This window comes from Struthio camelus, chromosome 2 (genome assembly GCF_040807025.1).
Source record: "Struthio camelus isolate bStrCam1 chromosome 2, bStrCam1.hap1, whole genome shotgun sequence".
In the NCBI taxonomy this organism is placed as follows: Eukaryota; Metazoa; Chordata; class Aves; order Struthioniformes; family Struthionidae; genus Struthio; species Struthio camelus.
Genome location: NC_090943.1, coordinates 27,681,196 through 27,698,580, shown reverse-complemented (window position 1 = coordinate 27,698,580; position 17,385 = coordinate 27,681,196). Strand labels below are relative to the sequence as shown.

General features: G+C 36.0%; 1 protein-coding gene across 4 annotated transcripts in view; it reads right to left on the bottom strand.

The window, feature by feature from the left end:
* The window catches only part of VPS50 (VPS50 subunit of EARP/GARPII complex), a 102,560-nt gene that overhangs the window by 32,714 nt on the left and 52,461 nt on the right, over positions 1 to 17,385 (bottom strand). For all 4 annotated transcript variants that reach the window (XM_068934843.1, XM_068934847.1, XM_068934846.1 and 1 more), the window contains 4 exons: positions 16,579 to 16,669; positions 14,865 to 15,041; positions 8,522 to 8,640; positions 7,042 to 7,148 (listed from right to left, as the gene is read on the bottom strand). In XM_068934843.1, the coding sequence (XP_068790944.1) occupies positions 7,042 to 7,148; positions 8,522 to 8,640; positions 14,865 to 15,041; positions 16,579 to 16,669 (494 nt within the window). The remainder of the gene's footprint in view (positions 1 to 7,041; positions 7,149 to 8,521; positions 8,641 to 14,864; positions 15,042 to 16,578; positions 16,670 to 17,385) is intronic.

The following is a 17,385-nucleotide window of genomic DNA, read 5'->3' as shown; positions in this document are numbered from 1 at the left end:
ATTTTTTTTTTTTTAAACAATTATTTGTCTAGCTCAGTAAAGGTCACATTAACTTCAAAAATACATGATACAACTAGCCTTATGGTAAGAATCAAGCAAGAACTTGACATTACTACTTTCCAGATGTCTATATAGCTTAAATCACCTGCTTGAGTATTACACATCTAAGCCCCAGTCTGCTAACATGCACAAGTATTTTTTTTTATTTTTAGGTGGGTTTTTTTTTTTGAGATTTGACACTGTTATAATACTGACTATTTGGTAATTTAATCCAGTTACTAACTGCATGCTTATTAAAGTTTTGACTTACAAGACAGTTATTTTCATGTATATCAGCATTACGAACAAATTGAAAAGCAGATGTTAAAAGTTCTGTTTGTCTTCCAAAAGAGAAAAATTAATGCAGCAAATTCCAGCACAGTCCACTGTGGAAATTCAGAGATGTCTGGAAAAGGATGACATCCTATGAAAGCAGCTGTCATCTTTGTATGTGCTATCTCAATATTCTGTATTACCACACACTGATTTTTTTCCACTTACTCTTTGTGCTAAACATGTTTTTCAAACGTGCATGCAAGCCACAGACATAAGGGCAATGTGTCATATTCCGCACAGTTAGATTTCCTAATATCTGTGCAGCTGGCATAAATATTCAAGGTAGTCTCCTGGGCAGAATCTTATGCTTTTCCAAAGGGCTACACGCTGTACATCACCCAAGTATTGTCCCTATAAAATCTTTTGATGCCAAGAACATTTCTCTATGACTACATCACTCAGCATCTTGACACAAGTGTTCCAAGAACATTTCCTCCTAGTTTCTTTTTCTAGTAGCATGCCAACTTTTAACTTCTATACATTGTTCCTTAGTTGTACTAAAGTTTATATTTGGGGTGAAAAAGGGTGTATGAGAACATTTCCAAACAGGACTAACAGCGTAAACCCATACCATGCTAGAAATTTCCAGAAATATTTGAAAATACCATTCAGGGTTTCAGCAACTCAAAGTAGCTAGGCTTTCTAGAGGCTCTCCCTAATAGGGTTCCCCCCTTCAAGTGCAGTCAGTATTCCCTGCACTACTTTTACTCTCAAAGACAGTAAGTAGCAAGTACTCTATCAGACTTAGATTAGTCTGATCATTTTAAAAAAAAAAAAGGTACTAATACCTCCTGAAAAATAGGTATTTGAATATTAATATATCTATGGTCATCAGTAAAATCATTTCCTAAGGGGTCTCAAAATTCCAAACACTCCTCTTTCTATGATAAACACTAGGAGCTAAAATGCCATTTTGAAGGAGAAAGTGAAAAACCCATAGTAATGATATCACTTGGAGGGACTGCATGATTTTTTTTTGAGGTTCCATTAGGTGCTATATTCTGTGACCTCTCACTTCCTTCAGCTACATGTTTTCTGCTGTGAGATCTTTCACCATCATTATTATTTTCCTAAGAGACAGTAGGTTTTAAAGCAAACAAAATGTAACAGTTCCTTCCCAAATAACCTTTAGAGCAAAAAGAAATAATAAAGAAAAAAAGCTTTAAAAAGCCTTTCTCAAGTCAGAATGACATTAACTAAAATAAGAAGTCTTCCCATGTATACAATGGTGTAGTCTTTATTTATTCTCACTGACATAGAAAATCTGGGTCAAAATATTCCATAGACATTTAACAGAGGCTCATTCTTCCTTTGTATTTTAAGTCAATACACTAGGTCACAGAGAAAAAATTAACCATATAAATTAATCTAATGGTTACTTTATACTGGAAGCAGACATACAGAAATACTTATCTGGCTTATAAACTTGAGGGAAAACCATATAAACTGAGCTGTTCACTCAAAATTGAACTTAAATGGAGAGTTGTAGCAGCTCCCAATTCAGATATACACAGTAACTAATTTATATAGCTTACCTATATTAAAACGCACTTTTATGTTTTAATCATCTAGCCTCCCTACAAAGTATACAGCACATACAAGTAGTTCAAAGCAGTTTGTTACCCCTCTCATTCACTAAATACTACTATTTGCATAAGATCCCACCCTAAAAGAAGTTGTTGTCTCACCTTTTATTTGACTGAGTAATTTAAATCCTAATGTTCATCTCACTCCAGACTTTTACACCTCTTTTCATTCATGGTTTATTTTTAACTAAGATCAGTGAGCTGATCCACCTCAAACAAAAGTCATGCTGATGCAACACAGGGAAGGCAACAATATCAGTGACAACAGGTAGCAGGGACGAAAAGTACTTAAATATGGACATTACTGCCCCCAAAACAAATCTCTGTTAAATCACAGCCTTGTTTTCAAGGAACAGAACTTTTAAGAGAATACAGGCTTTCTCCTGCACATAACTTATCTATAAAATCCCTTGCAGTTTGTTACAGCCCTGCTTATTTTTTTGAGACTCCACATTGCTGGTATTGCAATTCACTTCGCCCAGTTTTATCTAAAAAGTAGAAACTTAGCCCAAGCTGGGTGTCTAGACTTCCTCTGCAGAAGGAAATAGATATTTTAACACTTGTCCTCTGGAGCTATGCTAAGATATGCATACAAAGATATCTAGGGCAAGTAAAAAACTCCATTATCCTCTGGAATTGCCTAGCTTTCTCCACTGATAACGAAGGGATCCTCAACAATCAGTTCAGATTACACTTCTTTAGGTGGCTGAAAAGAGACAGTGCAAGTACCATGCTATTTTCCTAGCCCAAATCCTAAGATAGTTTGAGACGAACTGAAGCCTTCGTAGTGTTCGCAGAAGAGACTGCTGTTAAAAGATGTGGTATGCATCCTGCTGCATGCTTACCTGCAAGGTGAGATTCCAGGGCGCTGGAACAAACCTGAATCTCCTACAAACCAGCATCACACCCAGGCAAATCTGCCAAGCAGACAACATACCTATTTTCACATTTTATAGGGAAGATTCGAGAGAAAAAAGGAGGCAACCTAATAAAATCAGGCCATCTGGCTAAATGGTGGTACTTTATTATCTTGTTCCTGTAACCACTAACCAGTAGCTAAGGAATCATGCCTAATGCCTCTGGAGATATAGCCTGGAAGAACTGTATTAAATATCTGTTTACTAATGTCAACAGTCCTGATAGAAGAGGGAGACGTTTTCAACTTCTGTGGTAGGCACTCCTCAGAAAAGACAGAAATGAAACTAAAAGTGAGAAGACATCCTTGAGCATTAGGAATGCGAGAAACTACAAAGAAACTAGAAGGAAAGAACGAATAGGACCAGCACAACAGAGGAAAAAAAAAAAAAAGACCAATTCACTCAGAAAGTTACATTAAAAATTAGAACTACCAAAAGTCTTGCTGAAGCTAGATTTTGCAGAGGCAGTAAAATACGCAATTTTCCAATTACATAAGTCTAATAAAAGCAAAACAAAGCCAGTGGCAGGGGTGCAGAAATTGCAGATAAACAAGAAAGAGTTCAAAAGCAAGAATGAATACATTGCCCTGGCTTTGATATGATATCGACACTGGAAAAAGGGAGGAGAAGGGAAACAGTGTGCTAATGGAACTTTACTGGCCACATTCAGTGAAGCTGGATGTGAACTGGCAGAGACCTCAACGCCGTCAAGTTAAAGGAGTGAAGGAATCGGGACATAATGAAAAGTGACCATGAAATCTCCAGTCAGGTAACCAGTGTAACCACACCTGCATGTGCAGTAACCAATCAAGCCATGGGTTGTATCACTATGACTGAAAAAAACAGCAAGTAAAAACATATTTAAGAAAAGGCAAAATAGTAATCCAGACAACTACTGATCTATTAGTCTAATCTGTAGAATGTAGAGCATTAGATCAAGTTTTGCCTCCATATTCCTGTTTCTGTCACTTCCATATTATCTTCAAAATTAGAATAAAACAAATTTTGGCTCTACTAAAGGTGACCTGTACCAGACTAAGATGTATTCTTGTTAGAGAAGCTACCTGACTTATCTAGACAGTACACTTTATCTATCCGGGCTTTAATCAAAGCATTCGTTTTACAGTGTTGCACAGTAATAACTGAAGCTGGAGACATTTCTGAAATGAGTAAGGGATTACAGAGGACAGAACGGAGTGTGTTGAAAAGGGAAATATCTGGAAAAGCTACTAGTGGAGATCCCAACAATTGGCCACCTCTAACATTTTCATAAATATCTCTGGCACAAAAATAAGTGTGTGATAATGGAAAAAATAAGGAGGCACCATCAAAACACAAAAGGACTGACATTACATACAGGAAGAACTGGAGGACCTTGAAGATTGCAGCAATGAAAACTGGATGAAATTCAGTACCACAAAATGTGAATCCATGCATTTGGGGACCAATTAATAAAAAAACATGTATTTTTCTGCTATAAACTGGAAGCTCATCGTTCGGAATTAAATGGGAAAGGGAAGGACCAGCTGGCTGTACAAGCTCATTATAAAATGACTGAACTGCCAGCACAGCGGAGCTGTGGGAAATCCAAGGAGGTGCAAAAGGGAAGCAACTGCACTTGAGAACAGGAAGCTACAGCTGTGACACAATGCAGTGAAATCTCACCCGAAGTATTGCACATGATTTTGGTAAGCTTGTAACAAGAGCAGAAAAGGAACTAATGAGAAAGTAGGGGACCTTAACCTCCAGATAAATACCGAGGATGTTAAAAAGCTTGACACATCCAGGTAAGAAAACAGAGACTGAGAAGAAATAGGATTACTTGATATAAAAAACAGCAGGGTAGCATACACCAAAAAACAAGGCGGTCTGTTAAATCTAAAAGATCATTTTGGTGTAAGAACAAGTGTGCAGAAAATAGGTGAAAAAAATTTTTTTAAAGCAATGAGGTTGATAAGGTTTCTGGAGTAGGATTCCTATTAGATAGGAGCAGTGGAAACAAAACATATAACTACTTTTAGGCTGGAGCTCTAAATCGGGATATTTACGGACAGTATTATATGACACGTCCCTTGCAGTCCCTTGTAGGGGAGGGGCAACAGGGGCTGCTTTCCAATTCCATGTTCCAACGAGAGCTATTGTCAATCATTACAGAACTAATATAAAACACCTTTAACAGTAGAAAACTTGAAAATGAAATGCATTTCCAAGAGGGGGAAAAAATTATATATATGAGCTTTGAAAATTAATCCATGGTATAGCATAATAAAAATAAAGAATCCTCAAGTAAAACTGAAAAACAAAACTATAGCTCCACCTATTCTTACACTGTGTAAGGGGGTAGGGGGAGGTTTTGGGAAAGAGAGTAGTATATATGAAAGTAAAAGTGCATCTGCAATCTCTAGATTCAATTCGAAATTTTATTTAGAGGAAAACATTATCCTAGGAGACAGGAAACAATTTGCCCAACTTAACTCATAGATGAATATCAGAAAAGATGTCACAGAATCATCAATTCATATTTCAGACCTATACAGTAGAATTGCCAAGGGGCGGGGGGGGAAGAAGAAAGAAAAACAAAACAAAAAAGGTATGAAAATTAATTTCTGCATAAGATAATATGTGCACTATCCCTTACGACAGCAAAAGAAACTTTCCAGGTGACAGAGTATTCTCTTTTTAAATCAGCTTACTCTAAGTACCATGATCCTTTCCAAGCACATAAACATTGCAGACAGACTTCACTAATACAATATATACAGAATTCCTCTCTCTCTTGTCCTGCCCAGATACATTTGGGCATAACTTCCAATTCTGCATAAGCAGAGTGCAAGTCATCAGCAGGAAATGACTGTTACAGTAAGAATTATCCGGATAATCAAACTGAAGTCATGATCACAAAAATCAACCCCATTATACTCAACACTGTCGGGAGGAGTATTTTCGCAGAAGAATTTTAGTTAGAAGAGACCGCCAAAAGTCATCTAGTCCTACCTCCTGCTCAGAGGAGGTCTAATTAGATGAGGCTGCTCAGGATCTCGTCCAGTCGAGCCTTGTCCACAAGCTCCCTGGGCAACCTGTTTCCACATGTGAACAATGTTATGGTTTAAAAATATATAAAATAATCTGGATTATCTCTAATGTGAATTTCCCCATTGTGTTTGTTGCCTTTCACTTATCACTGTGCACCTCTGAGGAGTCTTCACACCACTTCCTCCTCGGAAAAATATCAGTACTTGTGAATGAATTAATTGACAGTTCTGAAAATTATGTACTTAGCCACGGAATAAATAGGAAGACAGCAAACTTCCCAAAAGTGCTGTTAAAAAGTACCCCAACTAATTTGGGATGCTCTCTCAAGGAGAAGGTAACTCACTCTACGGCCTGTACTGAGGCTGCCCACAAAAACATGCCAGATACTTGCATCGATCAGAGATGAGAACCACAGATGACACTATTAGTACAAACTGGACTGGGTCCACCAACTCATTTGACCAGTGGTCAACAACACAGCACATAACAGTATGTATTATCAGAAAGCTATTGCATGAATTATAAGAGCAGCAATAATGAAACGTAGCCTATATTTGCTCTAGGCAAGTATCGGCTGAAAAGTAGGATGCATTTAAATGACTGAAATTAGCAATCTGGATGGGCACCTCTCTTAGAGGTCTACCAAGAAATAATAAAAAGTTATGCCCTGTGTGTGCGTTTGAGTAACAAAAGGAAAAAAATGATCAGGTTCTTCATGCTTTTGCAACCACCCTGCTTGAAAATAAATCATTTAATCCACCAGGATACATTAGCAACATAAAACACCAATCTATTTCCTTTCTATGTCCGTTTTATGCATTCAGTATTTTAGATAAATAAATCAACGTTATAAAATAAAATCAATATATGGAAGCAGATGAATATTCAAAATAAAAATAAATCACCAAATTTATCCTGATTAACAATAAAATACTAACACAAAATTTTTTTTTTTATTAGATAGGCTATTTTATTAACCTTCTCAAAAAGTGGAAACACAGTGCAGCTAGAGAGCTTTTTAAAAAAAATTTTGAAATTTATTTTGAAATTCAGTGAACGTATTTGCCCTAATGCATAGGTTTGCTTTAAACTAAAAAAAAGCATATATTCCTACCATTTTTCCTACTTACCGACAAGTCTTATTACATTTAGCGTAGTATTTGTTAGGATAGGTGCATTCACTTTATTGAGATTATAATCCGATCTCTTTCTGCTCTTCAGGGTTTCTCGAGAAACACTTTAAAGAAAAAAAAAAAACAAAATATACCAAATGTGACTATTATATTCAATTCCAAAAAAATGAAAATGAAGTAAAAAAAAAAAAATCTCATTTTTTCTCTCTTTCACAAAAAGATACATCTTTCAGAGCAGCATTTTACTGATGCCAAAGCATAACGGGTTTATGATTCAAACATTTAGAGAAGCCTAGCCTAGTTTAGTGAAAGTAGCGATAGAGAAAGGAATTTCTGAGTTCTACTCCAAAGCTTGAGTTCTGCAGGTCTCCATCTGCCCTTGACAATCATTTTAACCACTCTGCCTCCAGTTAATTGTTTATGAAGTAAAGAAAATGAAAACAGTGCAAGCCATCAAGAAAGAGGGGCGCATTAGTGATCTAGAGGTCTATCTGTAAATTCCAACAACTGAGGAAGATGAAGCTAAAACGACATTAATATTTTCATCAGAAAAAACACTCTACCATACCTCAAAATGGTATTCTTCTAAAAATTCAGAATATATAACAGTTTTACCAAAGACACCTATGGACAGTGACTGCAGTTTGTTCTGATTAACTGATTTATAGCAATACTACTGTAGCTTCTTTAAAATGAAGTAGTGTGTGACGCATTTTATAAAGTTATACTAACAATATTTTAATCCTAAAGTGATTTTACCAAAAACAAACAAACAAAAAAAAAACCACACACACAGAATCCTCCTCTTTGACTTAAGTGATGTTTTTCTAGTTCTCCTACAGTCCTCTAAATATAAATGTTTACCTACTTCAGAAAGCCCGAATGAATATTTAACTGGTACAGTGCCCAGGAAGACATCAGTAGTTCAAATCCTTTTAAATGCCATACAGTTTTTTCTTTTTCTTTTTTGAGAATGAAAGAGGATTTAGAAATTCCAAATGACTGCCTTCAATTTACTGCAGAATTTAAATTTTTAATCTGCAAAAAATGGTTTTCTACAAAAGCAGAAGCCCAAGCCTCCAATCATTTCTCCGCAAACACTTCCCTTTGACGCAACAGAAATTATACATACGCACAGTAGCTGCTGTAGAAGACTTTCACTTAACATTTAATGCTTACTAATCAACTTTCCACTACCTGCTTCAGAGTGTCTTTATCCTCCTTCAAAATTTGGCCTTCCAAAGATTTTTTCCCCCCCTCCTGCAACAATGATGAATAGCTTAAAGCTGCCCTCCATTCTGGAGATTTAACTGCTGGGACTTTCTAACTATGCAGGTAGCATAACAATTATTTGATTATTATTCCATTAACATAGAATAGAGATTAGATAGAAAATGAACTGATTAATTAGAGAACAGAGCTTAGAAGCACGTAAATAAGTAGTACAAAAGATCAAGTACTCACACAGCCTACTTACCTCTTCACAGGGGCATCTCCTGTCTGCTCATCCACATAATCTCTTTTCAATTCTTCAGGAACATCACTGTCACTATCATACTCCTGATATGCGCTTTTTTCTTGTTCATCCGATTCATACTGGAAAAAATGAATACATTGGTTGCCATTACTTTCATTACAATACTGCCACCCCTTTTACAGTGGAATTTTGGTCACTGCTTGGGGCTTCTACCTCCACCGGAACAGAAGCAGCTTTCCTGGTTGACAGGTTGCTTACAATGTTCATTAAAAATATAACAGGTAAATTATACACTACCAATTGTAAATGTACTTCTAAACAAACTTCTATTCTCAGATGTCATATAAGAGTAACTATGTGCATCATCCTGCTTCTCCCAGCTACTGACACTGAGACAAGAAAGCAAAAAAATGTATCAGATGCTCTTCAAATAGCTGAACTTTTATTATTTGCTTTATTTTTTTCAGATTGTAAATAAAACCTCAAAATTGGCCCATATGGTGGCAATAAAACAAATAAAAGCTGGGACCACATAATCCTTGATTTTTAATGCAAGGAAGGATTAAATTATCGCTTTATAAAAATACTTGACGCCGTAAACATTTATTTTAAAAAACTTGCAGCTCTTTTAAAAATTGATCTTAGTACATTCAAAAAGACATCTCTGTCTGAGTCTTCCAATCACTTAACCCGTTAGAGACCAATACTATTCTGCTTCTGGGTAGAGCACAAACACTTCAAGAAGACAACTGGTCAAGCGCTAACACAAAAACATGAGTATTTCTCATGGCTACTATATAGTAACCTCATACTTTTTTTTTTTCTTTCTTTCTTTTTGATTTTTCTTTATTTTCTTTTTATTTTCTTCAGCTGTATGCTGTCCTATCTCCATCAACAGCAAAAGTAACACCGTATACATCTGTACGTTCCATGTACTACATAAATTTTATACTGTACAAGAACCAAGCAAAAATGACACGGCAAGGAATAGGTTTCTACAACCTGTTTGATGTACCCTTCCTAGCTGTACAAAAAGGAATAATACATTATATTAAGAAATTAATGCTGTAACTAAGCTGTATGAGTGGAATACATGAGTGGGGGCTAGCTGATGTATTTAAGAGTAATTACATTTTAACTGCTCATGTATAAAGCCTGACTAGTGGGGGTTTTTTTTGGGGGGGGGGGAGGGGGAGGAGTTAAATACACATTTGGGTTTGCTGTGGTGTGCTGGTTTTTGGTTTGGGAATTTTTTTGTTGGTTGTGGTGAGGGTTGTTTTTAAAAACACAGAGCATCCTTTATCTAGTTAAAGGCACACGATCCTGATATTTGAAATATTTATGTAACGATCAATGAAACAACTATTTCCTCCTCAACAGAGGAAGAAAACCTCACGCATCATTTGCTTCATTTGTCACAGAGCCCTCAGAACTTACTCCCAGAATGAATCTTCTGAAAAACGTGAATGCACAGCTAAATTAGCCACGTATACCTGCCTTGAGATGATGTGCTTTCTTCCACTGAGAAAGACGACCTGATGTTAATTACACCATTTGAAAAAGTAAGAAGCTTAAGTAGTTACAGACATTTTAACCAGAGCCCTCAGCCACATTTTCTGAAACTGTTTTCCTCTGCTCAGTTACTGAATTGCATTTCATACCTTCCAAGCAACTTTCCTTCTATTTAACGATGAAAGGTTCTTGTCTAATACATGATGTCTAGAAAAAAAATGACCAGCATAGCCTATAGGATAGATAATACAATATAGGATTTCCATGGTAGACATGCATAATTATCACTAGACTATCAGTTATGAGAAGTTTTATTCAAACACAGATAAGTGTTTCTTTATAATTAAGCAGGCACAGTCCATGTAAAATTGTGCAATTAAGATTTTTCTCTGCAAAACACACCTGTAAAATGCTACAATGAAAAGTGATATTTAACCTTAATCTCTTTAAAAAGTATTCCTGATTGCTCTGCAGTTTAGGTCCTTTAAACACTTCATAAATAATTGAATAAAGTTTTTCCACATCCTTTACTTGTTAAATCACAAAACATTAGAGGAAAACAAATACTTAATGCTCTGTGATAAAAACCAGTTTCCTGAGCTCCTACGCAACTATCGCTGCATTAAGTGTATCCACCGGGCTCCGGAATGCACTTATACTTGGAGACAGACCACACTGCTTTGTCCTTTAACTTCTCCCTAACTCGCATGCTGCTTTGAAGACATTTTGTTCATATGTGGCATTTTAAGACTCCTTGGGCAAAGACAGTCTGCTTCCAGGATCCACAACAGATAGCAGGGTTTTACAGGATTTGACCGATAGGAAGTACGTTCTCCAGAGGGGAAAAAACAAGGAAGATGCTCACACTAAGGTGACGCCAGTCTCTCAGTTACACAAAACATACTAGGAAATGCATTTTCAGGCATGCATGACCATTTTCTTTCTTCCCCTCTCCCAAGCTACGTGGGTTTTTAAAGCCTCGCACTAGAAAAGTAGGGTATTATAAAAGTAGGAAGTCCATAGTATAAACAAATTCAAAACAAGACGACCAGAGGTGGAAAAAGAACGTAATACGAAAAACAGACTAAAAAGAAACGTTCTGATCATCAGTATTCACGGACAAAGTTTCTACCACAAGAGTACTTCAGACAAGTGAAAATTATCATTAAAGCAGCTGAGGTTATTTCAAAAGGGAACTGTCTTCAGGCTTGATTAGGGATAAGAGAGAGTCATAGTTTAACTAACCTGGATGAAATATTAGCGTACAGAATTACAACCCCTTATTCTAAAATAACCTGCTGTCATTCAATTAAAATACAGTGGCAATGAAATGATATACTGACTACAAATTGTTAAAATTCAGGAATTCTTACATATCTACTGCCTTAATTTTGAAAGGTGAGTTTTACAGGAAAAACATTTTAGTAAGAACCCTAATTCTGCTAAGCTGTACATTTATGAGATAAAAATACTAGATACTTTAAAATGCAGATGAGTGACTCATAACTATTAAATACTGACTTCAAACTAAAGAGACCTTCTAAATTCACTTCTGAATATGCATAGTCTGCAATATAATTTCAAAGTGCTAAAAGGAATTCAATTATCCTGTGGCTATTAATAATAAATCGTTTCACAAGCGTTTAGCTAACCAGCCCAAACAAGCGCATTGGACAGTGATAAGAATTATCAAAGTCGAAAAGTTAAAATATTCTAAGTCAACCGTGTCACGAGTAAGCTATTGTAGGGAGCCACAGAAAACAGACACGAAATGTCTTACTGAACCTTGGGATATAGAATTAAGGTGGCTAAATCTAGATGCCTATTTTCAGTTCTCCTGAACAGCAACGATTATGCCGTTAAAGAGATTTCCAAATTCTTAAAAAGAAATCAGGCCAATCCTTACCATCCTACATTTGACAAGTATATCAACTGCTTATACACGTTTGTCATTGCCATGTTCAGCATTATTTAGAAACAAATAAAATTGCACAACCTTTGCCTGAAATGACGTCAACTTTGAACGCTATAACATCAGAAACGGATCATTCAGAAAACTGAAACATAAAACAAGTGTAAAAATGTTATCCCCTATTACCTAAGCAAATTATTTTTGTTTTTACTTAAAGCATAACGAAACAAATGTTATTGTTTCAAGAGTTCTTTCTACATGCCAGCACTTTGGAGCAGCCCGTAAGCAAAGACAAGAGGAAAAATAAGAGAAAAGGGAATGCAGAACTGTCCCTCTGCAGACCATACTCACCCAGGTCACAAGAAATCCTGATTTCAATACTAGACAAATCTGATTTCCTATACAACTAATGACAAACTATTCAATCTATCCAGTGCCTCGATTCTCAATATACTTCTTCCCTGGCTCACAAAAATATTAGAAAGGATTTTATCCTTCAAGCGCAGTGGGATAACAGGCAAACACTCTGATGAAAACTATGCAAGTGCCTTCTTAGCATAGTTTAACACCTTGATCTGTACTCTCAGTATAACTCTTTAGCTTCACTTAACATCTGTCAATATTAGAAGCAGCTAGTTATCCACTAACCAATGCATTAAACTCAAATTATTATATGGAATAAGCCTCTCTATTTCACGTTTTTCTAGCAACCCTGCATATAAAGGAAACATTCACCTCAAATAATTTCCACGAGGAAGGAAGAAAAATCAAAAGTGTTGTTCTCAATAATCAATTTTAAATTACATTATGCACATTGAATGTTATCTCCACAGTTCTGTTTGAAAAACATGCGAATTATATATACTGTTCCTAAGTTCTCCAAATAGTATCACATTTAAGGTAAATGAAACTGTTTATAACAGCAACAATTGTAAATCAAACCTATGGTTAACATGAAAATTACATACAAATCCTATCATCAGTATTTCATTCTCTCCACAGAGAACATTCTGTCCTTCTGGTGTCAAAGGAAAACCAGATTCACTACTGTTCTTCCCCAAAGCACAAATTCAGTTTTGATCAATTTATGATATATTAAGGTTTCACTACTAGAGAACACTAAATTGGCATGCAGCTTTGAAAGAGGACAGTGCAGCGGTAAATGTGCTATACTACTCAGTGGGACACTGTTCAAAATTAAAGACAAGGAAACCACAATATGGACTTTGCTACATGTGCAACACGAGTCTACTGCTAATTCACGTGAATTAGCCTATTTCACCAAAAACACTGCACGCTACCACTGAACTGCTAGGGTAAAAGCCCTTAGCAAGGGAAGGCATATGACTTCCTGATACTGAATTACTGGAGTGCCATCTCCACCATGGTATTTGCAGTGAGTGCAGCACCTATGTACAAAGCATGAGACAACCCTTTAATAATGAGCACACAATTACTGTCTTAGTTAGCATCAGCTCTGGCTAGAAGCGTGTCATACATCTTCAAAAAACAGACAGCAGTAAATGATTAGTGTGAAAATAGTAGCCTTCCAATGTTTTAATACAGAGATTTTTTTTAAATGGCTTTACAGAAGAGGAAGTTGATGTCATTTAAATTTTACTTGAGTCAAGAGAAAAAATAAATATATTCTGAAGGGTAAAACGTTGCAATTGAAAAGAACAAAGCAGTTTTGTTTTAATTTGAGTGCAAAGTTTTCAGATTTCTCATACATGCCTACAGACAGAAGAAAAAAATCCCTTAATATAGCCATAGTCAAATAGGGAAGACAATCACAGCATCCCCAAGTATTCCACTTGCAAGTCAACGGACAAAAACATGGAGATTGTGCACACGCAGTGCATATTCATTCACTACTCACTGGCAATTCATTTGCTAGTGGTTAATTGCATGATATCATAAGAGATACCAGAATTACAGCCCTTGGTCAAAATCTTGTCCAACAAATTTGTTCTTGAGATTTTATCCAGTCTAAGTAGCTAACTGCACCTCCTCTGCAAGTGATGCAGCAGGGAAGAGGCTACAGCCCTGCACCCAAGGGTGTGAGATACACATCAAATCACTTTGCAATTGAAGCCCCACAGAGAAAAGACGACAGACAATGATTGAAAATCAGAAAAGCCATTAATGTGACAAGCTGAATAAGGCTTGTGTGGAACTTGGTTTATCACAGACAAGCCTGAGAAAACATTATTTTTCAAAGGGGTGAACAGGAACAAAAAGCTTAATAAAAACACGTTAGTAAAGAGTTTAACAGAATGGTACAAAGTTTTAACTTAAAATGTATTTGACTACTGCTAGATTTTGAGCAGAATTATTGAAATAGATGCGCTGAAAGTTAATGTTCAGTTTCACAGTGGTGGATCCCACTGTAAAATGTCCTGAGCATTTAAATTACAAATACAAATTGTTTAACAAAGATTAGCTAATCCTTGCGAAAACATGCAAGTATGAATAAATACAACAGAAGGAGCAATCCATGAAGATTCTTTCCTAAGGAGCCAGAGTCAATCCTTCAAAAATGACACAATTATCCCACAAAAGAGAGCTAAATCCTTGCACCTAATTGCTTTGTAAAAGAACCCCCCCAGGGGGCAGGGGGGGGAAATGCAACACTAATTTCAGTGCAACACAGCTTGCTAGCCTTCAGTAACAACTGACTTCAGTGGAAAAAAATATGGATTCACTGCAAAACAAACTAAGCTTTAAACAAGCAGCTCAACTTCCTGCCGCTGTTATTAAAAGCAAAGCAACCTACCTACCTAAAGGAGTAAAGTGACTTGAAATCTTGCACAGCATTGCAGTTAACTCATCCTCATATTAAGATATTTTGCCATCACTGATGCACAAAATAAATCATTAAGGAGAGCTAGATTTGCTTCCTTCTGAAGCATTCCATACCCCATTGGAAGCAAGCACATCTTCTGTCTCATCATCTTTGCTGTCAGCCTGAATTTCAAATGGGTTTCCTCCGTTACAGTACTGCTCAAATAACGTTGCTGTTGTTGAAACTGCTGAGGCAGGCTGCTTACTAGGTGACACAGATGGGGAACGTGACTGCTCCATGAACTTAAACTCCTATTAATATAAATAAAGTCCGATTTTAATCACCAACAGTTTCAATATTATCACTACAACTCTACATATACACAGCTTAGCAACAAACTTCTGGACAATGACTCTGATTTGAACTCTTTTAGCCATCAAAGCTTGCTTCCTCGTTATACTTTTTGTACCTGCACCAGTTAACCTTGAATTTGACAGTTTTCCATTATTAGCACTTACCAGCTACGACATGCAATGTCACCTGCATCCTGAAAATACTCACTTTCAAAGACCTAGTGTTTGTTTCTTTGTTTTTAGAGAAATATAGCATAGTGTTTTCATAAGGAATAAAACAGGACCTGAAAAATCTATCAAAGAATGTAGGTTTCTTTACACAACTACCTTGTAGCTTACTAAAAAAGATTATTTTTATTTTTTTTTTTAAGTTTTCATAATTTTTTATATTCCTCAATGTATTACACATTACATTTCTAAGGATTAGGTGAGTGCATAGACTTTTTGAAAAAAAAGTATGGGTACTAAGTAGGGCACACAAGGTAGGGCATTTGTTTCTAAAAACCTGAAGTTACATCACTCAGTTGCCAGAGCATTTTTTTTAAGCTATTACACTCTAGCTATTTATCTTCACAAATGGCAAAAACATGAATTATCATTTACCTAAAGATCTCATGATCAAAATATGGAGCTACACGGACTGCAGTTTTAGGTGTCAGTTTCTTTAAACGTGTTAGGTACTTTCTGCAATTTGCTGCTGCTCAAGTCCCATTTCTCCATTAAAAATATTCTTTCTTTTCCTATTGGATGATAGGTTCTCTTTCCCTCTTTGCTATTACTGCCCCAATAGCTTTTTGCTTACCTTCCACAGTTAACTATACAGAAGCTGCAAAATCATCTTTTGCTTGACATAGTTCAGCTATATCCATTTTGGACTTTAACGATAGCTCTAGGTATCCATGTTTCGGGGGCAAAACAGATGACGTTCACCAGCGTATGTTAAACTTTACACCTATTACTTGTCCCTTTTAGTGCAACTTCATCACAGAAATCAGGACTTCCAACACTTTTTCCAATCCAGTCAATATGTCCTACATTTCCAGAGACAGGTGCCAGAACTGGTACGAGGTAGTGAGCACTCATTTACCTACTTTTAGGAATTCTTTTTCAGCATCTTATTCTCAGATAAATAATTTAAAATTGGAAAAATTTCACATTTTCTGCTATAACACCACTTAAATTTCTTCCTTGACATATTTTACATTAATAACACATTAAAATATGGAAAGTAATAAAGGCTAATATCATGCTTGTAACTCTAGCATCTTATGTAAACTTCCATCTGCTTAAAATAGGAATGTTACTTTTTAAAAAGTATTTGAATCTTAGGTTTCCAACATTTGAAAATGAAGTGTAATACTTTTTAATCAGCCATTAAAAACATTCCATTCATAAGTTCATAAGACAGTTCATCTGTCTCAGTACTTCTCAAAACACCTGCACTCTTAGCTATTAAAACGCTAATGTATTTGCAGGGGTTATTTGTAGAACCTACATGAAGCTGCAAAATACTAAAGCTTGATTTAACAGGGCAAAGTTCCCAGGTTTCATTCTCCAAAAACATTCTTAATTCTTCAAGGCGGGTTCTGAAATACAACAAATGAATACTCTTAATCAGCAGCAAGAGCAAAACAGAAAGTAGACTAATTATTTAACTTACATAGCAAAAAATGCCTTCAAGAACCACACAAGTCACACTTGAAAATGGATATTTAAGTTATTCTTTCAACTGGCAAACCACCTGAAAGCTGCGGCTACTAATGCAATGTTACTTTATGACACCTCTGGAAAAATTCTCAAAGAATGCCAACCACTGCAACTTGGAAACAAATTTTTTCTCAAAACCATTAGTAAGTGCCTAGGAATGTTTATGATTGTGCAGTACTATGCAACAACGATGGTTGTTAATCCCCTAAACTATATTTTTCTTCATATCTTTAACTTTGCTTTGGCATTAATACAGAAAAAGTATGGGAAATATAATCAAGCCATTGTTTCTCTGCATTGTCTCTGGTATGTTTTCAACCATCAGAACAACCTCCATAGAGCTGTAAGTACAAATACCTTTAATAAAGCAAATCTTTTTGCCTCATAAGCAGGAATTCATAGGGAAAAAGACAGCAACGTCTTTCTTCTTAATGCACGTTATACTGTTTTGCTGAACGTGTAGCAGTCGGTAAATTATGCCCTGGGTTTCTAATCAGGTAGTGAAACATTCCAAAAACATCACTGTTTCAATAACAAACTGTAATCACTGAAACAACTAAAGATTTTTGCCTCAACAAGATAAGCAACGTGTTGA